Here is a 26,241-nt window from a genome sequence, read left to right on the forward strand (position 1 = left end):
ACCGTAGGAAAAATTTGGCAGAGCCCACGTACAGTGGGAATCGATGTTATGCGAAGTACGAATGAGAAAGGCTGATATGTCATTTAAAAATCAGCACAACGTTACGAGGTGGAGGTAGATGATAACGCACATGACTTTCGTGTCACGATAATCATGTTTAGATGTGTCATTTACCTTCGTCATCTTTTCACGTCACGTGATACTAAATTTAGTATGTGTGGAGTTAGCGAAACGGCCGCGAGTACGCTTTCATCGTGGTATGTATCTTTTTACATAACACGCGCGTCAGAATTATTAAGTTTGCACCAGCCATATACTTTCGTCATACATTTACATTACTTAACACTGAAATTGGTGTATGTGGAGCTAGCAAAACGGCCGCGAGCGCATCGTGAAGGGCCCAATATACTCCAATCTATTATTGACGCAAGCGCACGCTGGGCACAGCGACGCTGCGTTAGCAAAACGCGAGCACGTTAATAGTCGGACGCCAGGCGCGACCAGCGTCCGTCTGCGCAGCCCGACGGCAACCGGCACGAAATGCGACATGCTGCATTTCGCACCGATGTGTTATGCATACAACAATGCATCTTCCTTTTATGGTGACGCAGAGACGCCGGACCCACTGAAACGCGCATGCGTCAAAGCATCGCAGCGCTGCGCGCGACTACGAGTATATGGCAGGACCGGCGCCTGGCGTGGCAACGGTGGTGTGACACGACGAAATGAACGCGGGCGAGCAGGCCCAACGCGTCACGTCGAAATGTATTGGCTCCTTGACTATGACATGTAGTCATGTTCTCACATGACACGCATCTCATGATTATTAAGTGTGAATACACTTTATAAGCGACCCCAAACCATCCACCGCCGTCGGCGGCGTCCGCAGTCTTCTCTCTATCTTTAAAAGAAAGAGAACTTGGCGGGCCGCAGCGCGACGCTCTACCGAATAAGCCACGGACGCGACGCTGATATCGGTGTCAGTAACGCGCCTTATACCCCCTCCCCCTTCGCTCACTCCTCCGCTCTCCTCACTCGCTGCAGCTGCGCGCGCACCCCTCCCTCTTGCGCGCCCGCCTTCTCTCTCAGTCTCCCGTCGAGAGCTGGTCGTGAGGGGGAGTAAAGTTAAAATCCGTTGGCATTCGCCAGTGAGTTAACGTAAACTCCCCCGTGTGATCAAATTGCGATTCCCAGGAACCATTACACCATAAAGGCACCATAGTGTGATTAATAAATATAATAGTGCGAATTAATAAATACCCCTCATAGCATCACCCCGTGCATTCGCACTTAACCATGTTCACCCTCGGGGAAATGCTTGCGAGTTTTTATGTTTGCACCAGTCACATACCCTCGTCATCCAATGGCGTCACCTCACGTAATACCAAATTTGGCATGTGTTAAGCTGGTGAAACGGCCGCGAGCGCATCATCAATGTAGCATGTGGTCATTTTGTTACATCACACGCATGTTGTGATTATCAGGTTTGGATGTGTCATCTACCTATGTCGTCCGTTCGCGGCGCGTAATACAAGGTTCGGTACACGTGAAGCTAGCGAAACAGCCGCGAGCACATCATGAGCTTAGCATGTAGTCACGTTGTTACATGACACGCATCCCAATTTTATCATGTTTGCACCAGCGTCATAATTTCGTCGTCCATTCACGTCCCGTAATACCAAATTTGATATAGGTGACGCTAGCGAAATGGCCGCCAGCGCATCATGAGCGTGGCATCCAGGGATGTTACACGACACGCATCTCATGATTATCATGCTATGGTTTCTCGCTTGTGTTCGCCATGCAATCATGTCATGCCATACCAGTTTTGCAACATGCCATTGTAAACGAAACCACCGCAAGAGCTGCAGGACTACGAAATGTAAATCATGACATTCACGACATTCGTGTCATGATTTTCGTGTTATGAATAGTTAAATATGTTCTCTAAAGAGTCTTGTTATGCCATACCAAGTTTGGTATTGATACCAATATCTAAACGGCCAGGATAGCTAAAAGTCGTAGGTGGCTAGATAGATAGATAGATAGATAGATAGATAGATAGATAGATAGATAGATAGATAGATAGATAGATAGATAGATAGATAGATAGATACGCTCGAGGTCGCTGATGTTCGCTAAAAAATGCTTCGCATTTCAAATTCAGATTACTCAGCAGCAGTAGCGATAAAGCATCCACAGCGATTGCGGCGTGCTTTCTTCGGCTTATAGTGGGTGAGAGTGACTTTAGCATAATTAAACGAGCGCTCTGAGTGACATAGATGGAATGGACATTGACTCGTGTGGCACCTATATACTACTGGAGATTCAGTGCGTTTTACACGAGTCCTTGTAGGCATATCTTTGCACATAAACTGTTTTTGTTTTGTCTAACTATGGCGGCTCGCTCTCACGCCCAACCCGATGCCTAATGTAACTAGAAAAGAAACGACTGTGCAGTCGCCTATTAAATTTCTTCTACACCACAAAATTACCTTTATTAGGCAGCGTTGTTTCATTGCGACAGCAATTCAATTGAAACCCCTGACTCAATTTTGCTGTCGACATCGTCTTCACCATGGGGTTTCCGTGTGATGTCTTAACCCATAACACTGCTTATGTTTTAAGCGCTAATAATTGTGAAGGCATGCTAGGAACTACGACTCAACCAGAGAAGAACGACTCTGGCTGTCTTCTGTCGCACGGAATCTCCATGAAGGGAAACGGGTCTTGCGGACGGGGAGCTGCATCTTGGCGGTTAAGGGCTCTAGCTCATACCAAGATGGTTACTGTTCTTTGAGGCTGCCGTACTTCAAGCTGCCAAATTTTTGACTGAGCTAATCACTTCTAAAGATATCAATATTGTGCGGATTCTTCATAAGTGAATCTCTTTTCAGCGCTGCTGCCTTGTGCGCACTACGCGTGAATGTTGTTCTTTCTGTCAAAGTGAAGCTGTTTTGTATTACCTTAATGAGGGAGCATCGAGAGCCTTGCAAACACACGTAGAGGCCGTGAAACAAAAATACGAACGCGTATGCTTAGCCCCAAGGCTTATCACGGTGAAACTCAGTTTTTTTGCCGATACACAACACTATTTAATAAATGAAAACCTAGCCTAACTTTTCGAAGGGTTTATACGAGTGTTAATAAACAAAACGATGGTCTTCGAGTACATTGATTGTTCTTATGATGCAAGCACTGTTCAGATAGAAAATAAACTTGAACAGTGTGGTATCTGCTGCCTCAGCTGTTTGCATTTCTTTTGAAGCGCTTGCTGTCCAAATAATAATAAAAAAAGCACAGCATATCCACGGAGTGAACGATGATAAGTGAGGCGTAGCTTCGAAGGGTTTCCCCGATAAACCATGAATCATCGCTTGGTCTCGCCTGTCTTTCCATCCGTCCAGGCATCCGTCCGTCTCTATATCTAGTGAACAATTTAAATACCATCATCTCGCGTCTTTCGATGTTGTATTTATAATATACATGTACCGCCATCCAGATGACACTCAAGGATAAAACGAGATGTGGCTATTACATAAAAGAGACGCACCGCCCTCGCTTTAAAGAGATTCGCCCCTAAAATGCCCCTAGAGTCATTTCTGATGCAACTAAGGACTCTTCTAGCATCTTTCTCTTGTCACCATGGTCTGAGCGTAATGGTCAGGTTTGCTGCTCCAATTTTTTTTCACTCGCACTTTGTCAATTTTTCACTTTGTCAGGAGATGAAAATGAAAGAATCAAAAGGTTACTCACATGTGCTGCTGGCATTTTGCCGACGGAAAAGATGGGATGAAACGTGATCGAGAAGATGACCTCCAGCCCGAAGTCCAGGTTGCAGCGCACAATCATATCTACTGCATCGACTGTCGACAACCTTGTATCGTTGCAGAGGTCCAGATTCAGTGAAATCATCCACTCCACGAGATCTTCCGTCTGAAATATACGCTTGTTGTCGAAAGTGCAAAGCTATTCGCGACGTCGTACACGCGTGCTCTTCCTTGAACGAGAAAGCAAAGGCGTCGCATGTTTCGCAGGGAATGAAGTTCTTTGTTTGCTAACACTTTTCTGGTATTGACACTGGTGCATTATTCGTTTTCACCTTTCAACAACAATAGACGGAGCGCGACGGATTGTAATCAGATAATTATCTATGTATGCCTCAAAACTACACGTATTCAAGAAATAACAAAGCCAAGGCGATTAACGGAAGTATGTCGCAACATGCAAGTAATTGCGCGTATATGCACCTTTTTTCAGCAGTGACTGCGTAATAGTTTCTCAACAGCTGCTTCCCACCGCACATAAACCAGCTAGAGCATGTGTGTTACTCAGTTTTTACGCTTACTACATTGCTACTACAGTCGGTTCTCCGCTTATCGAGATCAATGCGTTATTCTGTGAGAAAGGAAATCTACAATGCAGCTATGATCTAAATCATTTCAACAGAGTGTTCAACTAAAATCACGCATTTATTCACAATTTAAAATTTCTTGCATAGTTTGAAAAGCTTCTAACTGCCAGAGAATGACGCATACAGTCTCACACAGTGTGGAAAAGGTGAGCGCGGACGTATTTGATCACTTTTTATTGTATTGTAAAATAATGCATCACCATAAAAACAGCGTCAAGTCCATTAAAAGGAATCTTAAAAGAAACTTTTGCACAGTTTTGCCGAAATTATTTAAAAACTGTAGTATCAATAAACAGAGTGATAAATATTGAAAGTGTCACTTTGCTATGGTCTATAACGTCATGCTGCTTCATAATGTACTGCTAATGACACACCATCTGTTACTTCAGGAATGAAATAGTAGATCATGAAGTTTACTACAGTATACCATATAAACTGATGGGGCTAGGATAAACAATTCATAGAACGTAGAAATTAAGACAATTCAGTAATTGTGATGGCAAACAATTGTCAGCTTATATGAAGAAAGACTTGCAGCTAACATGATTCAATCCAACATCGCGCAAGTGCAAACCTCTGGGGTCAAAATACAGGTGCTGCAGGGTGCGAAAAGGCTTTTGTACTCTCCCTTGCTCAATACAAAGTAGGCACTGCGACAACAGAACGTGCTGAGCTGTCAGCACATCGATGTCTGTCGATATAGCCCGTGCGTGAGCACTCGTGGCCAGTCCTGAGCCCTCCACTCGGCCTTTCTCATAATCGTATGGTGATTTTGTAACGTTAAACGCCACGCTCCAATAAAGCGCTCATGACCACGCCCTTGTGAACAACAAAGTTCACAGTCCGGCTCCCGCTATGAAGCAAGTTGTTGCGGGAAGTCCGTCACGGCAAGTGAAGCCCCTAATATATGAGAAAATATCCACTCTCTTCCATATCCTCTCCGAAGTGTCCAACTCTCCTCTGCTAAGTGTCCACACCTAATCTATATCCTCTACCAAACAGCCACCGTGCGGGCACCGGCCCTTTAACCCAGCTGGTGCCACTTTCCTATTAAGAATGATATGTCACGCTGATAACACGCGTGATGCTCGTCGCGGCCCAACAGGCGAGAGGAGGAGAGGAGTATGCGTGGTGTGGCGGCTGGGTTAACAGAATGGCGGTACTTTCCTAAAAATATCCAGGGACTTTAACTGGAAGTGGACTAGAGCGCCATCAAGTGAGCACCACGCGAAGCGAAGCGGAAGTTGCATGTCATCCGGCACTGAAGTCGTGACAAAGCCGGCAAGCGGGGGGGAGGGGGGCGTCCGAGCGCATACAAGGCGAGCGCGCCGGGCCGGGACTGACGTAACACTTTTTTCAGGCACTACATGAGACAACCATGAGTAAAACGATAAGTCGACAACAGTATATGTGCGAAGAACTCCCGAAAACCGCTAGGCTAACTCTATAAAAGCCTCGCAATGGTTCCTAACAGTGCGCTTGATCAGTGTTACTGGTGCATATTTGATGTTGATTTTCTGACTTATGCAACGTAGCGCTATGCTTATGTACTGCGTGTTCATGAAACGTCACTTTTCTATATAAATAATGGTGAAGCAGTCCTTTCTCTTATCTAGTGTCTGTGTGTGCCTTTGAGCTTCCAGTGCTCTGCTCCAAATAACCATCTGGTTGGTAAATTGTAGCCTTTCTGTGATAATGGTATTGTACATCTTATATATTGTCACGATGAGTCACAAGTACTGGGAGATATATTGAACAACCGGGTAGCTAGCTCTAGGACGATGCGTCAGTCGTGGCTGGCTCTCGAGCCGAGAAGAGACACGCAATTCTTCTTCCTTTCCTCCAGATGGTAGAGCCGCTCTTGCAGTCAACCCACTACGTGTGGGTGGCATTATCCCCCCTTTCGAAAAGAAAAAAAAAAGTCCCAAAAGGGGGAAAGAAAAGTACATAGCACCACCACGATGTTACGACATAGGCACGTGGAAAAAAAGAAATTGGAAATTCGGATAAAGTAAAAATAGAAATGAACGAGCGTGCCAATATAGGAAAAATCAGTGAACGAAGAAGCAAGTTCACAAAAATAAATAAATAACACAAAGAACGCTGTACGGCAAGAAAAAAGTTATGAACAACGCGCAATAAATGGTTTCATGCGCAACACATGAACGACATCCGACCTCGGTCGTGTCCTACTCCGTGCCTGCGATGTTGAGTCCAGAACCACTTCATAGTTCACGTCACTGACGCGACGTAACACTTTATAAGGGCCAAAGTACCGGCTCAGTAACTTTTCACTAAGGCCACGGCGGCGGACGGGCGTCCACACCCAAACTTGGTCTCCGGGGTTGTAAAATACTTCACTGTGGCGGATGTTATAGCGCCGTGCGTCTGCCTGCTGTTGCTGGCCGATGTGTAGTCGCGCGAGCTGCCGGGCTTCCTCAGCACGCTCTGCGAATTCATCGGCGTCAGTTGTCAACTCGTCTTCGTCTTGACACGGTAGCATAGAGTCCAGCATGGTCTGCACTTCGCGGCCGTAGAGAAGCCGAAATGGCGTGAATCGCGTGGTCTCTTGCACGGCGGTATTATACGCGAAGGTCACGTAAGGTAAGATCCGGTCCCAAGTTTTGTGCTGTACGTCGATGTACATTGAGATCATGTCTGCAATGGTCTTATTCAGTCGCTCGGTAAGTCCGTTGGTTTGCGGGTGGTACGCAGTTGTCTTTCGGTGTCTGGTGTTGCTCAGTTTGAAAACCTCGTCCATAAGCTGCGCCGTGAATGCCGTCCCTCTGTCCGTTATTATAGTGGAAGGAGCACCGTGTCGTAACACGATGTGGCGCATGAAAAATTGTGCTACCTCAGAAGCCGTGGCTCGTGGGATCGCCTGCGTCTCAGCGTAGCGTGTCAGATAGTCGGTCGCGACGATCACCCATTTGTTGCTGTCCACAGATAGGGGGAATGGCCCGAGAATGTCCATGCCGACTTGGTCGAACGGCGTGCAGGGTGCTTCAATCGGCTGAAGGAAACCAGCTGGCTTAACAGATGGTTGCTTTCGACGCTGACATTCCCGACAGCTCTTGACGTACTTCTTGACGCTTGCCGAAAGTCCTGGCCAATAATACCTCTCACTCACTCTGGCAAGTGTCCGTGAGTAGCCCAGATGACCGGATGTGGGTTCGTCATGGCAAGCGAAAAGGACGTCGTCTCGCATGTCTCGAGGAACCACCAGGAGGTAGGTACGGTTGTTCGAACGAGCGTTCTTCTTGTACAGCACACCCTCTCGAAGGCAGAATGACGGCAACGAGCGGGATAAATGACGTGGTATGATTGTGTCCTGGCCCTCTAAGTGATCGATGATCGGACGAATCTCTGCGTCATCCCGCTGCAGTTTACTCAAGTCTGATGAGCTAATGGCGCCCAGGAAGCCTTCGTCTTCCTCTGCTTCCTGACTGACGACATGAAGGGGTGCGCGTGACAGTGTGTCAGCGTCTTCATGCTTACGGCCGGACTTATGGACGATGGTGACGTCAAATTCCTGCAGCCGCAAGCTCCACCGTGCTAGCCGTCCTGAAGGGTCGCGCAGGCTTGCCAACCAGCAGAGGGCATGGTGGTCCGTCACTACCTTGAAGGGACGACCATAAAGGTACGGGCGAAACTTGGTGATTGCCCACACGACTGCGAGGCACTCTTTCTCCGTAGTGGAATAATTCGCCTCGGCACGGGATAGAGAGCGGCTGGCGTAGGCTATCACCCTTTCGATGTCGTCTTGACGCTGAACGAGCACTGCACCAAGCCCAACGTTACTAGCGTCAGTATGGACCTCCGTGTCAGCATCATCGTCGAAATGAGCGAGAACGGGTGCTGATTGCATGCGCTGTCGCAGTTCATCAAAAGCTGCTTGTTGCTCGTTTTCCCAGACAAACGGCGTGTCGTCCCTTGTGAGACGAGTCAGAGGTTCTGCTATCTGTGAAAAGCCATGAATGAACCGGCGATAGTAGGCGCACAAACCAAGGAAGCGCTGGACGGCTTTCTTATCGACAGGAGCTGGTAATTCGGCAACAGCGGCAAGCTTGTCTGGATCGGGCCGGACTCCTTCAGCGCTAACTACATGTCCAAGAAATTTCAGTTCTTCATAACCGAAGTGGCACTTCTGTGGCTTTAGAGTGAGGTCCGCCGATCGGATAGCCTCCAGCACGCTGCGCAGGCGCTGTAGGTGCTGCTCGAACGTGGCAGAGAAGACCACCACATCATCAAGGTAGACAAGACAAGTCTGCCACTTGAGCCCTGTGAGGACAGTGTACATCATTCGCTGGAAAGTTGCCGGCGCTGAACACAAGCCGAAAGGGAGTACTCGAAATTGGTATAGGCCGTCTGGAGTCACGAAGGCTGTCTTTTCGCGGTCTCGCTGATCTACCTCAATTTGCCAGTACCCGCTTTTGAGGTCGAGAGAAGTGAAATAATGGGCACGACGAAGTCTATCCAGCGAATCGTCGATACGCGGTAGCGGGTACACATCCTTTTTGGTCACGTTGTTGAGCTTTCGGTAATCGACGCAGAAGCGTAGCGATCCGTCTTTCTTTTTAACAAGCACGACTGGAGATGACCACCGGCTGTTGGATGGTTCGATAACGCCATCGTCAAGCATCTCGCGAACTTGCGTACGTATCGCTTCACGTTCTTTAGCCGACACGCGGTAGGGGTGCTGGTGTATTGGGCGTGCGTCCTCGTACGTGATGATCCTGTGCTGAGTGATGGACGTCTGGCGGATCTTTGAGCAACTTGCGAAGCAAGACCTGTACTCGAACAAGAGCGCTCGCAGCGCAATCTGGTTATCGGTGGACAGATCAGGATTGATGTCAATGTTGCTCATTGATGTGTCTGCGTTATCCACTATTTCTGACGCGGGACAGTTGGTTACGTTTGCTACTTCGTGGGCAAACGCTATCGAAGTGCCACGGAAAAGGTGTCGATGCTCGTTGCTAAAGTTGGTAACGAGCAATTCAGATCGGCCGTCGCGAACGTGAATTACACTTCTCGCTACACATATGCCTTGCTGCAGGAGGTGTTCTAAATTTGTCTCGGCCACCACATCGCCATCGCTCAAACCACAGCATCTTACGTCGACTAGAACACTGGCTCGGGGAGGAAGCGTCACGCTCTGTTCAGAAATACGGAGTACGTCGACACGCATTCCGTCATCCTGCACGTTGATTGCTCGCTGGGCTGAGAACGTGACGCGGCGCTCTTGCAGATCAATGATAGCTCCATTTTCCTGTAGAAAATCAACTCCCAGAATGACGTCACGGGAGCATTCACGTAGAACAAGGCAGCTTGCTACGAATGTGTACCCTTGAATCTGTACTCTAATTGTGCAGGCACCCAGTGGAGTTACGACATGGCCACCAGCTGTCCGAATCTGCGAGTTATGCCACGGCGTGATTACTTTCTTCAGCTGCGTTGTCAGTTTCCCGCTCAGTATGGAATAGTCTGCGCCGGTGTCCACTAACGCATTAACTACACAACCATCAATTGTTACTGCTATGTCGAGTGAAAGCCGGCTATCCTTTGCAGCAGCAGGTGATGTCGGACCAGTTTCTGTACGGTTCTGCGTCAATAGGAGGTCTTCAGCGCTTCGACGTTCAGCGACCCCGCCCCCAGAGGTCGCTTCGGCTAGTTTTCCCGGCGGGGGGCTGGGAGATCGTGCGGTAGAATACCACTGGGGCATTGATGAAAATCGCCTCGGTGATGGCGAGCGCGACTGGCGCCCGGCAGACGGTGGTTCATGCTGCTGGGAGAGGTAGTTTTGGATGTCGCGTGGTCTCTGACCGTAACGGGGGGGCGGCGAGTACGCAGAGAAGCCGCGAAGCCCAAGACGGCGATAAGGACACTGGCGGTACAAGTGATCAGCTTCTCCGCAATGAAAGCATAGAGGCCGGTGATCGGGTGTGCGCCAGACATCAGACTTCCGAGGATACGAGTGCCGATCGTCGATGTACTGGACCGGTTGTACCGAACGATGGGCAACAGAAGCACCACGGCCAAAGGGCAGGGGCGGTGGCGTGTACGTGCCTTCGTAGTATGGCATGTGCTGCGCTGACTCGAGTGAAACTGCAGGGACAGGTTGAACGAACAAGGGCGGCGATGCAGCAGGGCGTTTCAGGGCTTCCGCGTAGGTTGTCTTACGGTGGTATTCAGCAGGAGCTGGCGCAGCTGTGTCAGGAGGCAAGGTGTCCCGGAGGGCCTGGTGCAGCTCATCTTTGATGACGGTTGCAATAGAGCTAACCGTAGGATTAGGTGTTAAACCAGCCTTTTGCAACTCCTCACGTACGATATTACGGATGAGTTCACGTAAGGAGTCATTGCTGGTCCCAGCGGCGGCGAAAATGTCAGCAGAGGACATGCCTCTGACTTGCCTGTCGTATTGGTTTGATCGCTGCTGTAGCATTTTTTCCATTGTCACGGCTTCAGACAAGAACTCCGCGACCGTCTTCGGAGGGCTTCGCACGAGGCCGGCGAAAAGCTGGTACTTGACACCACGCATCAAGTGACGCAACTTCTTGTCCTCCGTCATTCTTGAATCTGCCCGTCGGAAGAGACGCGTCATGTCTTCGACGTACGCGGTCACAGTTTCGTTTGGCGACTGGACGCGGGCAAGAATAGCTCGTTCAGCTCTTTCTTGGCGGTCAGCACTGGCATATGTCTGCAGAAGTCTACGAGAGAATTCTGGCCACGTCGTCAGCTGCTCCTCTCGATTTTGATACCACGTGCGAGCCCCGTCTTCGAGATAGAAGTAGACACGACCCAGTTTCGCCGCGTTGTCCCACTGATTCAAGTTGGCTACGCGCTCGAAGTCCGCCAACCAGTCCTCAACGTCTTCGCTCTCCGTACCATGGAACGTCGTCGGTGCCCGTGGGCTTTCCAACGTATATCGGTTCGACGACGTGCTTCCCGTGCCGGTTGGCAAGGTTTGTACCGAAGTGCTGGTCATGTTTGTTGACGTGGTGGTAGCAGTATCGTTGACTTCCGGAGGCAATCCCCTGATTCGGCGGCTCGTCCGATGCACGGGAGTATTGACTGGCACTGGACTCGTATTACGGCTTCCTGGGGGGGTCTGCAGCATCCGTGAGACTACCCAGCACCTTCCACCAGTTTGTCACGATGAGTCACAAGTACTGGGAGATATATTGAACAACCGGGTAGCTAGCTCTAGGACGATGCGTCAGTCGTGGCTGGCTCTCGAGCCGAGAAGAGACACGCAATTCTTCTTCCTTTCCTCCAGATGGTAGAGCCGCTCTTGCAGTCGACCCACTACGTGTGGGTGGCAATATTCTGTATATCGCCCGTATATCTATTTTTGTATGTTCTGATTTTTTTTAAATTCCTGAACAGTTTTCATCGGTATTGACACTGGTGTGCTCCGCAAGTGAGTTATACAGCTATAAAAGTATTCTTTACAATATAGGATACATGCAGTACGTACCTCGGTCCGGTTTGTTGCCTGCATAGATACGCAGCTTTTGAACAATGCAGCCACTTTTTGCCATGAAGTTTGATTTGTGGATGGTATATCAGTTTTGTATATGCTTGCCACGATGCTAACTTCAATGGCAAGCTGAGTCTGCGAAGGAAAAGATGAGGTAGTTAGCAGTATTACGGAGTTTCGTGATCATTTCGGTAACCCGTAGGAGGAGACTAGTACCTGGCTACTTGTCATCCCCGTATATGTGTTAAAAGTAGTTTACAGCACCTATTTAGGAACTCACTGCAGAATCGCGGTGCACAATATTTCAAAGTGGAGGTCTTTTTCAAACTACTGCGTCTTTTAAAGCAGTAAAAAACTTTAGTATCGACAATAAAATACGAAAAGATGATGTCATGCAGTATGTAAGAAAAAAGACAGTTTCGCCGTAAGAATGAAACTGAATGCGATTACAACAGAGAAGATTCTTAAAAGAGCAGAAGCATACGACAAGTGATATGAATTATAATAACCAAACTTGCTAAGTAAGCAGGTTTGCTGGGACATGGTCTGAGTTGCATGAAAAGAAACACTCGGTGACAGTGACAAACCGTGTAAACAACACGAATGTGCGCGACAAGTTGCGCACGTGGTTAGAGTAGATAGGTTGAAAAGCCTAAGATAGTTTGCATGTAAGAGAAAATTACCCGGCAAAGGAGTAACGGTGCCCAATAGGCGCCCGCGATGAACGGATAGACCGTTGAGGAGCAACTACAGAGGGAAGGATGCCGCGTGCAAACCACTTCGTCTCCAAACACGCTCAAAAGGAATGAAACGCCCAAAATGCGGACAGTGCCAAAAGCGTTGCCAACATCACTACTCGTCCTCCTGCCCTGGCGCAGTCTTCCCCAGTAAAAATTTTGCTAGCGACGGTTCGCGTTGCGTCGTGCTCGGAGTGCTCGACCACGGCCGCCTGGATTCGACAATCTAGAAATTACGACGTGGTGCTTGTGTGTACGCTTGGATGAGCGTGTGCTGCTGCTTTTACGTTTCGCCACACCCGTGAAGTCTGGAGCAGGTCTTAACACTTCACCACGCCACGTTGTATATCTCTGGCTTCGAGACAGTCACGACCAACACACGAAAGCAACAGTTGGGAAGGCCAACATGGCGGCCGGGAAGACAGCAGGCCTATCGGATACATTACTTCAGTCCGACTCAGGGCAGAAATCAGCGCTGGATTATTACGCAAGTAGGTGATTACTCTTTATTGTATTCTACTTGTCGAGTGTGCGATACGGATTGCGCTTGCCGGAAACGGGCTCGGTCGTCTTCTATATTGCACGCACGAAATGCACCGCGAAGGTCAGCTTGGGCGCCTGCAGTTCGCCTGTGCTTTACGACCGCCTGGAACTTGGCCGCCATTGCCGTCGGCCTCTCGTACGCTCGCTCATCGAGTGCTCACCTGTCTTCGCCGCTGCTATGAGCTCCGGGCTCACGATATATTGGGCTGAGACTTCGTCGCTGTGTTGAGAGTCATCAAGAACACGTCGCGGGATCTCGTAACGAGCTTGGTTTTATTACGTCGCGCGCTGTAAGTGCACCTGCCTGGGCTGGCAGGGCTTTCGCTAGCGCCGGAATTCAGCGAAAATTGGTCGCCATTAAAGTTGACTTTCCCGTCAGTCGGTCGCAAGCAGCTCGGCGCCATCAGTTGGCCGCCACGGCGGACTCGCGTCTTCGCGATGAACTCGTTCGAGTTTGGGGAAAAGGGCCGCATTACCATGGATTTCTTCGGCGCTAGCTCCAAACCAGCTCGGCGCTGTTCGTGGCGGCAGCCAAGCGTGCGCTCACTCTCCTGTTCGAAGTTCACTGGCGGCAGACACTCCGCGTGCCGCACCGTGTTTTATTCGATTGGAGTATATTTCATTCGACTGGAGTATTTGAGTGGATAAACCATTCGTCCGGTGAGGTGCAACTGCTGTGAGGACTAACGGTAGCGCGGTAAGGTGCAGATGCGGGGATTAACAGTTGCCTCTAACGTGCAAGTGTGAGGACTAAATGTTAGTCATTTGCGGTGAATTTTGGGAGTAACGGTTCCTCACTAAGGTGTATATGTGAGGGCTAAATGTTAGTCCCATAAGCTCGTTTTTGGGGACTAACTGCTAAACCTAGTGCGGTTAGTCTTCAAAGAGAATAATGGCTGTGGCATCTCCATTAGTCCCAAAAAGGACGAACCACTCGCCCTTTTAACACCCTTTTTCCTTAGAATGTAACGTACGACACCTGGTCAGCCACCGTACTGCTCCTCCACTACGGTGGCTGTGAAATATGTCATGCCACGGAACGCTGCCGACATGCAGGAGAGAACTTATCGCAGAGTCACCACGCCCTTCAATGTGACCGAATGCAATGCGAACGTTCTTGGTTTATGCGTGAGACGTACAAGGAGTAGCGTTTGGCGGGCCACCATTTTGCTGCGGCTGCCAGAACAGAAGAAAGGCAGCCGCCTCATTTTGTGGAGATAAGGAGCAGCGCCAAGACGCCCTGCTGTTTCCATGTGCTGGGCGCTGCATGGCTGAAATTTCTCTACGGAGCACCGCTGTCCTTCGGGTCTACGCAGAGATGCCACACGTGGCGTCTTCGTGCTCCGGTAAAAGGCACAATGCTGATGTTCCGTCGATTACGGACGTCGGACCATCAGATTGCGCGTCACTGGCTGATGGACCGCCGACGCTCAAATCAGCACAAGATGTCCAGGCAATGCCCCTCCGAAGCACCTAGACCACGACTGCCATTCGAAAAAGCATGGGCGGTTGGCCCGAGCGGCGAGATGACAGACTCGTTTCACCCCGCTCAAGCAAGATTCCCCGGAGGAGGCAGCACCGCTGGGACCACACACGTGTTCGGTGTGTGTATTTGTGTATGTGTATGTTTGGGGCGGTACCGGCATAAAGACACTCGTGTGTGCTGCGGGACATCTTATTGTAGAGTGCCAAGTGTACCTATTTCCAGATGTAGGGATCTGGCGAGATTACACTATTTATTCAGCCCTCGCGGGCTGCTTAGGGTGGTTCACAGAGCTTGTTCGAGAGACAGCCTTTTTAAATGTATAGCTTCCAATGTAGAGCTTCCGGGCAGGCAGCCCGTGCCATGTAAATAATGTAAATAAATCCTCTCTTCGAAGTTCAACCACCTTCTGCCTCGACATTTTTATCCCGGATATCCGGTGCCGCGAACCCCGGTCGCAACAAAGGAGAACCCTCACGCCTGCCTCTTAGGAATGCAACTTTCGGTCGGGACAGCACAAGCGAGCGCAAACATTTGTCCTGGCACTTGATTGAATTCGTACTCAACTGCAAGATATCATCGTATGGGAATGAAATCGCATTCTGCAATGAGAAAACAACTTTGTGAAAGAAGGACTGGAAACCACACTTTGCAGTTTTCACTTCGCAGATTACTTTCAATCGAAGGCTCACGAGACCACGAGTAGCCATGCCGTCTGCGCTTAGCCCCACCTCGTGATGAAATAGTGAACAGGCATTTGTGACGCTGAAGCACCTGAAGTGGTAATGTCAATAAATAGCTGGCCTTTCGCACAGGCGAGCCCACCTACAATCGTGGCTCAATTATCTAAGGCATGTTGTCATGAAGTGAAACGTCGGTTGTTCGACATCGTGGTCACGTACCTAGCGTACATTTTCTTGACATATTTTCTCTCTATTCTATATACTCGTACACATTTTTACATACAAGAAATCTCACAGAGAATACGACGGTATGTATGCCCTTCGAATGCTCTTATTGACCTGACTCTCTCCGCGAATTCGCTCGACGTAACGCAGGATTGATGCAACGAGAGCGAAATTTTATTCTAAAAGGAGTTGAATCATGGAAAACGCAACGTTTGAACTTTCTTCTAATCAAGATGCCATTTGTATTGAAGTTCACTTATTATTTATTATTCGTCTATGTATTATTCTTGACATTTCACATTTTCCTTTGGGCAATCTAGTAGTCTGCAGCTATGTGTCTAACCTTTGTCTTTCGTTTGAAATGTGCTGTTTTAACAAAACTCGCTAAAGTGAAAGAAAGGACTACTTTGGTTTTCGATGTTACCTACTTCGATGTACTGGTTGGTTCCCCTGAAGCTGCCACACACATAGCGGTAAAAGTCCTTGCATGGGTCTACGGTAGAGTCCAGCTTTGGTCGGAGCCACTGTGACTCAATGTGACACTGGGTGGTTGTGCACACGGGATCTAGGATGACCTCCGTTTGTGTAGGTACTATAGCAGGCGCCCTTGAAGCGGGTTGCTCGGTCTTGGTGACTCCTGTGGACGGTGGTAAGCTTTGGACCCGCACCGATACCTCCGGAACTCGTAAAAACCTGATCGTTGCATCCTCGTGCTGAAGAAATGCAAAACACACGTGGAAACAGTTGTCATGGGTACATAATCATAAGTAGTAATAACGATCTGCCGTCATGTCACTATAACTCATGTTGGGCTGCAATGCTCCAGTAATTTCGAACATTTTGTGTTCTTTAGGTAGCACCGATGTCACACTGTATACGGTTCATGAACATTTCACACCTATCAAAAGGCGACCGCCACAGGAAAAGGAGCTGTGACCTCGGGGTGAACAGGGGAGTGCGTTAACTACTGTCATAGTGTGGCAAAAGAGACAGAATAGCTTGCCCGCAAGATTTCCTCTGCTAAGTAGCTGGCCGCAAACACACGCTGTTAACAGAATAATTTCGTTGAAGAAGACTTATTCATTGCATGTTTGTATTTTCTGTTTCAGCAAATGAGTGATTGAATGATTTTGAATTATTTTTTTCCCACGAGGAATAATGAAAACTTTCATGTGTTACAAAGATTGTTCTTGCGTTGTCTGACTGAATGAATTTTCGTTGACTACAATAATAGTCACAAGATAATCTCTCACCGTAGGACGACTACCAAATTACGGTGCTACAACTGGAAGATTAGAGAAACTCCATTCCCCTGCTTTTGAAGTTTAGCAAATTGTTGCCAGTATAGAGAAGTATTACCCTTTGCAAAGGCCTTCAATTGTGTATAAAATGTTAAACTACTTCTAGAACCTCAACATAATCAGAGACTGGCTAATGCGGGTCTGATTATGCTGCTCCTTATCTCACCGTCAACAGTTTGTTCAGCCAGGACCCAGCACACTAGAATTTTTCCTGGACCAAGCTTCCGGGCCCACACATCAGGCTTCTTTGTTTTGCGCCTTGTCGTGTTTATTTTGCTTTTAAATATTATAATTTAACAGGCCTAATATAACATGAAGTTATTTCCAGATGACTGCGTTTTTATAAGAAGTACTATGCCAGCAAAATTAAAGTTGTCCGACAGCTGTTTGAATAGTCTGCCACTGTCCGATAGTTGTCTGAATTAAAGTTGCTTTGATGGCACAATGCTGTTTTGAGATGGCAAGTGGCTGTCAACTTGCACGTGTCTATACATCATATGCAATTGTGGCGGGAAGGTGCGATGTTTTTTTGCCCTACTGTATAATGGCGTTATAATAATATGCATATTATTTTTTATAATTATTTCTGGTGCAATTAATTTATTGTAAACTAGCTTTTTCATAACGCTCTTGCATTTAAATCACTAGTATCTCTTCTCGCCATTCCTGGGTAAATGTAACCTGCCAATCTACTGTGGCGCATACCCGCATACCATGGCACATGCTATACCGGTGCCTGTACCACGTGTCTCGAGGAAAAAGTTTGATGACGTACACGATGGCATTTTCAAATTATACTTGTCATGAAAGGACAGTCATACTCATGCAACCCTGCCACTCTCCTAGACCGATTTCGCTGCACACCAAGTAATAGAAGCTATCAGGGGAGCATCCACACGTAGGCGGCTAGATAGGTACGTAAATACAAGCACACAAAACACATCAAGCTCACTGAAACTCTCCTCATTTATAAGGGGTTATGAAAACATAACTGTGTTTATATTGCTGCTACCGAAAAACACGTGAAACCACCATCACTCGTTATGTTGTCATCAAATGGCCATGGTGCATCAATAGAGCATGCGCATTGTCAATACAGTAAAAGCCATTTTAGCCTGACCAAGCTTTGATACAACAGATGGGACACCGAAATTGTATTCTAAGGGGCACGAAGCAATTTTGTCAAGTTTACACTCTCCGTGACTTGACATTCGGATAAGGCCCGGAAGTTTGCGAACAAGCCAAGACAAACCAGTCAAGCAATGATGTGCGTGGCTATCTGAAAAATATAGGCGCTCGGATAACGCACTGACACAGTAGTTAAGAGCTTCAATGAACTTGCATTCTCAACCGCATCAAAGCTCTTTATCCTCTAAATCAGTACCATTTTCAACTACATGGTACATAAATAAAAACACGGAATATATTGCAAAAACAGGAGATATGCATATACGCTTATTGTCTTTTTTAAAGGAGCAGGTTTACGGCAGAAATTCCAGCGAAGTTTTATAGATTGATATGTGGGGTTTAACGTCCCAAAAGTACCATATGATTACGAGAGATGTCGTAGTGGAGGGCTCCGGAAATTTCGACAACCTGGGGTTCCTTACCGTGCCCTCAAATCTGAGCACGCGGGCCTACAACATTGCTGCCTCCATCGGAAATGCAGCCCCTGCAGCTGGGATTCGATCCTACGACCTGAGGGTCAACAGCCAAGTACCTCAGCCACTAGACCACCGCGGCGAGGCAGCGACGTTTGCCCACAAACAAGGCTATTTGAATAGATGATCTACATGAACTCAATAGGTGACTTGAGTTCAGGTAAATAACCTGTGTCTCTTACACAATACAAAATTCGTGCATCGTTAAGGTCGAATGCTCTTGTTTTTTTTTCTGTTAAGGCGCGCCCTACAGTGAAAACAAACTTTGGTAATTTTATTTTAAAAATCTTTACCAGTTTGTAGATATCCCGCTGAACATGAATCAATTAGCGAATGCTAGTATTACCAGTATAACACCATATAGGGCAATTGGGTAATACCATGTGAAGATAGATTAAGACGCTTATGCGTACGAAAAACATATAAAGAAAGGGAGGGGGTCACTTCTACGCTGTGCTAAAACCTTTCATATAAATGCATGTGTCAATTTTTTTACAGTTTGCCTATCACAGCAAGCGTGTTTAGAACTCGGTGAGAAATTTCGGTCACTTTGACACCGTTTCCTAGGTAAGACTCGGAAGATACGCAAACGCAATAATGCAGTCACAATAAAGTCTAAGTGGTGTCCAAAACCATCTGATATCGCCTTTGGCCGTCAAGTTCTATACATTTCAGGAATGTTCAAATGAAAGAACCCACCCATATAATAAAGAAAACACTCACTGTAGATGTACTCCTTATTCTCTCACTCACGTCTTCAGATTTCTCATTGTACAGTATGAACAGGGCGAGAACGATGCAACAACTCATCAGCGTCAGTAAGCACAACGAGCAGAAGACGGTCGTTCTCAACCAGTCATCTTCGTCCTGCGGGACCGCCATATCATCACCAAAGTCTTGCATGCTTAGTGGTCTGTTCTTCATCACGGGTGGCTTTAGCTTCTCTGTAAGTAACGCAAAAAACATATTGAGCGTTTTAGTTGAGTCCTTTTATATTTCTGAAACGAAAGTGTACAAGATGAGCAAACATTATGGTGAATGACACAGCTAAGAGTTTGTATCGTGGGTGAGATAACACTCTGTTGCTTTGGCAGGTTGAAATAAACGCGAGTGAGGTGCAGGGTTATGCTCAGTATACTCCATTTGTGGCTTATTGGTATCTTATTAGGAATAGATATGGTGAGTGGCAAATTCACAGTTAACATGGAACTTTTCTATATAAATGCCAAGCATTTCTTAGCATACTTCAGCACCTTTGAGCGTATCTATCTATCTATCTATCTATCTATCTATCTATCTATCTATCTATCTATCTATCTATCTATCTATCTATCTATCTATCTATCTATCTATCTATCTATCTATCTATCTATCTATCTATCTATCTATCTATCTATCTATCTATCTATCTATCTATCTATCTATCTATCTATCTATCTATCTATCTATCTATCTATCTATCTATCTATCTATCTATCTATCTATCTATCTATCTATCTATCTATCTATCTATCTATCTATCTATCTATCTATCTATCTAGTGGCCTACGACTTTTAGCTCTCCTGGCCGTTTCGATAATGGTACAAATACCAAACTTGGTATGACATAACATGACTGTATGAAGAACATATTTGACTTGTCATAACATGAAAACTATGACAAGTCTTTCATGAATGTCATGATATACATGTAATGGTCTTGCTGCTCTTGTGGTGTGTTCGCATGACAAGTTGCAAAACTGGCATGGTATGTCATGATTGCATGGTAAATACAAGTGACAGACCCTAACATGAAAATAACAACTTGCGTGTCGTGTAACAACATGACTACATGCCACATTCATCATGCGCTTTCAGCCATTTCGCTTGCGTGACATGTACCAAATTTGTTATTTCGGTACGTGAATGGATGACGAAGGTACCTGACTGGTGCAAACATAATAATTATGAGATGCGCGTCATTTAACAAAATGATTATATGCTACGCTCATGATGCGCTGGTGGCCGTTTCGCTAGCTTCACTTATACCTCACTACACTTATTATACTTCACTTATTACGGGACGTGAATGTATGATGAAGGTATGATACTGGTGCAAACATGATAAATATGAGATGCGTGTCATGTAACAACGTAAATACAAGCTACGCTCAAGATACGCTCGCAGCCGTTTCGCTAGCTTCTCATGTATCAAACTCGGTATTACGTGACGTGAACTGACGACATATGCAAATCACACATTCAAATATGATAATCCCAACATCTGTGTCATGTAAAAACATGGCTATTTGCCACACTGATGAGGCACTTGTTCGCTAGCTTCACAAAATCCAAATTGGTATTACTTGACGCCAATGAATGACGAAGGTATGTGATTGGCGCAAACATAATAATCATGAGATGCGTGTCATGTGAGAACAAGACTACATGCCAGAGTCAAGGCGCCAATACGTTTGACGTGACGTGGTGCGCATGCTCGCCGGCGTTCCTTTCGTCGCGTGAAGCTGGCGTTGCCACGCCAGGCACCGGTCCTGCCTTATACTGGCAGGCGCGCGCCGGGCTGCGTTGCATTGACGCATGCGCGTTCCAGCACGTCCGGCGTCCCTCCGTCACAAAAAGAGATGACTTAGTTTTATCTGGGTCATGCATCGGCGCGAAATGCAGCTTGTTGCATTTCGCGCCAGTTGTCGTCCGGCTGCGCCGACGGACGCTGGTTGCGCCTGGCGTCAGACTATAGAGTGCTCGCGTTTTGCTAACGTAACGTGACTGTGCTCAGCGTGCGGGCGCGTCAACGCTACATCGGAGTATATTGGGCCCTTCATGATGCACTCACGGCCGTTTGCTTGCTTCACATGTAACAAATGTATTTTACGAGACGTCAATGGATGACGAAATATATGACTGGTGCAAACATAATAACCCTAACACATGTGTCATTTAAGAACATGAGAACATACGACACTCATAGCGTAGTATGTTTATTCTGTAATTTATTTTCTGCAGAAGTTAACCAGGTTATCGTTTCATAGAGCCGAATTGACCGCATCAAGTTTGTAAAACTTTTCATTGGTCGGTGTAGCCTAAGTACCAAAACGAAGGACTGTCATTGTGCACTGGCCGTGAAGTGTTCATCTTCTGGTTGAGAATGTAGAACAAAGTTTTCTTTTTGTTTCTTGTTACTGAAGCTGTTATGTTGCAAGCAACGACAGCATCGTTTTTAAACAATCTTTTGATTAGTGATTGGACTGAGCGTTTAACGTTATCGCACATTGAGGAAGCGTAATATGTAGCAAAATTTGGCTCGAGCAATACTTTCTCTGACATTACGTGACCCAGTGCGACGAGCACACAAGGCAGTAGGCTCTAGAATAAAATTTCTGGTTACTGCGGTGAAACGCTTAACTCACGCATATGCAGACTCTATGGTGAAAAGGCACAAAGATAGCGATATTCTTAACGGCGTGTACAAGCACTGGATAGCAAATTTTAAAGTGTCGCGTGGTAAAACTACACTACAATAGTTGCAAAACGAAATCACACAGTGCATCGCTGTGGTGCTGCGGCTACAATGCTCGGCTTGTAAATTCAGTAGATAAGAGAAAAAAGAAAACTTGAAGCCATTCAATGAGTTTAGAAGCAGAGAGTACTGAAGCAGCATTTACTTCTCAACGATACCGAAGATGTGAGATCTATAACGCTGTTTGATAGTTCGAAGCCCACTATGCCACCTATTAATATGGCAGCATATCCTGATAACTTTGGAAAAATCTGGTACTCAAATAAATAAGGTCACCGCACTCTAAACGACACAATAAATACACTGACTGCCCATAAACGGCCTCACTTTACACTTCATTGCATGGTGCACGTAGTCTGATTGTACCGTAAAAATGTTGTTTTTTTAACTTGAATGCATGCAAACAAACGAGCCACCGTCAGTACTTTGTACCAAAACTTCTTCACGCACTACCGAAACTTCTTACATGCAGGCTCCATTGTTGTTACCCTTAGTTTAAGATTGGCCATGACATTCACAGAAAATTGACCAAGCGAAACTGAGATGTTCATAAGCAACAAACACGCTTTCTCAATTTTCTTATTGCGAGCGTTCTTTATAAAAAGACTTCCTACTAACAGATACACATTTGGAACCCGCTCATAAAAATTCTGTACTTAAAGCAGTGGCATTCGATCTTACCGGCTGGCTTTATCAGAGCAGCATCACTGTGTGTCTGCAAAAAAAATGTAAACACAAGTTCAGACCAAAACAAGAGCGCTGAGAAACTTAGGCGTAAATTTGCACCTAAACTACCTCCCGCGTATAATATCTAGGGTTTTGTGTCCCAAAACGGACATGCTTATAATAAACGGCGTAGTGAAGGGATCTACAAATTTTGACCATCAGATGTTCTTTAACGCGCACTAACATTGCACAGTACACGGGACTCTATCAATTCGCCTCCGCCGAAATGCGACGACCACGGCCTGGATTAAGCGAGCGAGCTTCGCGTCCGCATCCCAGCACCAAGGCCACCGTTCCACAGCGGCGGACAGCTTCTCGCGTATAAATAGCTCCTTCAGAATATAGGCGTAGTCTGACAAAGCTCATAATTCAGTACTGCGCTCACCGTCAGTGGTGTTGTAAAACCCAGGCAGGCGACTGAGAGAACGACGTGGCAGCGCGTGCCTGGAAGGCACGCAGCAGGAGATGATGATGATGATGAGCCTTCAGCTTTGCTGGCACTCGCCCACAAAGAGGGATCGGCCAAGAACCGGGCGGCAGGATCATGAAGTTAGTTAGTTTTGAGTCAGGCATTCACGTAGGCTCGTAGCCATAAACAATAATAACACTAGACTAACAAGGTAATCTTTTTGTTGCCACTATGTACGCAAACACGGCAGAGTAAACCTCCCTGTGGCTATAACCTAATGTAATCCCTCCGAAGGATAAAATTACTTCCACGTTTATTTTTAAACCTAGTTGCTTAATTGGTTAGACCAGGTATATTTTCCTTTGATAAGATTATCGTTGACAGGATAAAAAGGAATGATCTACTGATTCTTATTCCTTGCAAAAAAGACATAACGGAGATGCTGTGAGTCCAGCTTTATGTAGGTTATAAGTCAGGTTCAAAATTCTCCATCGTAATCTGGTGATTGTACTTTATAACCAACTGTGAAGCTGCTCACACTAAGGTTTACACTGATAATTATAGTAAGGGTTCCTCGACATTGCTAATGACCCGTACCCACTATGGAGATGGATCCCAAACGTTGTTGCGCAACAAATAAACAGGGCACAAGCACCGTGCAGCACCTGTCGTCGCCCAATCGCGGTGTTGATCTCACCATTTGACAAGTATCCTGAAAAACTTGTCATCGTGATCTGTGTGGTCAGACCAAATGGTGCCAGCCGAGCGAGCTTTTGCCATGGCAACACTTTGTAGAATATGCAGCTTTGGCGACCTTTAAAAAGTCTTCACGCAAACTTAAGACCGTTGTCAACGCACAGTCGGTTATTATCTTTTCGCACTTGTCCACATCTATTGTACGCGATTGGAACATAACACGCCAGTGCAAGTGTACAAACGCATGAAGGCGTGTTTATAGGCTTACGTGCTTGGCACAAGGGCTAGCGCCGGTTTCTTGAAGACCCGCTACATCCTGCCCAACGAATTCACTTCCCGTGTGTAGTTAGACACAGTCCTTCGCGTGCGTCGTTGGCTGCTCTCTTTGAAGCCCGTGTAGCATGGACTCCCACGCACGAGCAGCTCTCGGGAGCAAAATATCATGAGCCCTCTTCCCGACGCAAGGGATAGTGGGTCAGCATAAAGGATTAGAAAAGCAAGTTACGTTGAAAAATGCGTGATTTCAGCAAGAGTCATCACAACAGTGGGTGCGCTGGCGCATGTCGGCTGCGGCTGCATAGTCCGACTCAATGCGCCAGCGCATAGAATTTACGTTTAGGCCACCCTGACATTTAATGTGTGCGCCCTTGATGATTTCAGTCCTGAGCTGTTAGTGTACTGTTGGCTGACATTGCTAAGATGTAAGCTAACTCTTCTTTTTGAAATTGCATAGCTTGATTACACACATATTTGTTGAAACCGGCTGGTTCAGCGACATCTACTTTCGTTCTTTGCAAAACAAACGGCAAAAAAACTAGCTACGATGTTCCCAAAAGAGAGATATAGAGAATAAAGGGTTTAATATTTTAGCTTGGTGAGTAGGATCCTTAGTCCAGGATTTAATTGGCACGGACCGTAGTCCTCACATGTTTATGGGAGGCTCCTTCGGTCTTCGGATCCCAGCTGCACAGAGCTGGCTCTCAACCTTCCAAGTTTGGTTGTGTCTTGAGTCGCAAAAGCTGGATTGTGTGGCCATTTCCATACCATAAGGTACAGGGTGGCTGTTTTATTGTCCCAGTACGTGAACTATGGTGCGTGTGTCGACATCTGTATTAGACAGTGTATATTGATTGGAGTTGGACGGGGTCGGTAGGCAACGCCACGCTACTTGCGATTTTTTGCTGACACTTTGGACTGGGGGTGGAAGTTTCTGTTCGTTAATTAAGAAGAGATGCTACTCGAAGACACTTTTTTAATAATCACCCTAGAGCAATGAAACTTGAGCTGTTTATGGAACGTTTTGTGCTGATTTCAAATATATAATTAGTTCTCTTGAAAGTTACACACATTTAGCTCTGCAACTTTAAAAAATGAAAACCTCAACCCTTTTGCCCCCTCTCTTTTCATCCCTAAGCTTCTGTAATTTTTTATCATTCATAGCTCATAATGCCTCAAATAATGTGTAGAGTGCAACTAACAAATTAGGAATCACATACAAAATATGTAATACGCGTGAAAAATAATGGACATAAAAAGTCCATATTTCACCTACACTTGTGAAGGTACACATACATTTTTGTTATACAATAAAAAATTGAAATTTAAGCTAGATATTTGCATTTGCAATACTTTGGAAAAAAATTTGGGCAAAATTTCATGCAGATCGGAGCACTATAAGTGCCCGAAAAAGAAGGGGTACTTTGGAAAAAAGGGAAAACATTGTGTTTGGAGAAAAACGAGTTTTACAGTTAAACGTGAGTTTTCATTCATGAAAGATATCATTAAATCAGATGACATTTGCACACCAAAAAGAAGAACCTTTCTTGTAGTGGCCACTGCGGCTAAAATACGCAGGCATCTTAAATTTGTCCCTCTCGGCTTTTTCAAGCCAACTCTGCACAGACATTTTGCTCATAGACACGGCCAATAAACGCTTGCCAAACTTCCGCTCCATCTGGCAGAGCCTTGTGCCAACTGCAAGCTAGGAAGAAGTTCGACAGGACTGCGAAATCCAAACTAAGTACAACAGAATCTAAAGTTGGGCTAGTTGGATATGCATGGTATGACTATCAGTTAAAGCGCACGAAAAACAGACATGAAGAGAGGACAAGGCTACAAGTGCTTGTCCTCTCTTCATGTCTGTTTTTCGTGCGCTTTAACTGATAGGTATACCAAACTAAGTCCAGTGTCATGCCATTTTGCAGCCATACTTGTGCCACATACTGTTGTACATAATGACAATGTCATCCCTGCTTAGTTCTTTCACTGTGAGCTCTTTCGACTTCTCAAGATTGGCACTGACGTCATCCATTGCCGCATCAAGAACTTTCCGGCTGACGGATTTGAATGACTTTTGATGAATTGGC

The 26,241-nt window shown here is 46.4% G+C and overlaps 1 protein-coding gene across 1 annotated transcript in view; it reads right to left on the reverse strand.

Annotated features, from left to right (window-relative positions):
• LOC142802928 (uncharacterized) overlaps window positions 1-17,589 on the reverse strand; it is a 28,109-nt gene extending 10,520 nt beyond the window's left edge. The window contains exons 1-4 of the mRNA XM_075888012.1: window positions 17,572-17,589; window positions 15,994-16,278; window positions 11,892-12,029; window positions 3,757-3,936 (exon numbers count right to left, since the gene is read on the reverse strand). Of these exons, the coding sequence (XP_075744127.1) occupies window positions 3,757-3,936; window positions 11,892-12,029; window positions 15,994-16,278; window positions 17,572-17,589 (621 nt within the window). The remainder of the gene's footprint in view (window positions 1-3,756; window positions 3,937-11,891; window positions 12,030-15,993; window positions 16,279-17,571) is intronic.
• Between the last annotated feature and the right edge of the window lie 8,652 nt (window positions 17,590-26,241).

This window comes from Rhipicephalus microplus, chromosome 3, assembly GCF_043290135.1.
Source record: "Rhipicephalus microplus isolate Deutch F79 chromosome 3, USDA_Rmic, whole genome shotgun sequence".
Taxonomy (NCBI): domain Eukaryota; kingdom Metazoa; phylum Arthropoda; class Arachnida; order Ixodida; family Ixodidae; genus Rhipicephalus; species Rhipicephalus microplus.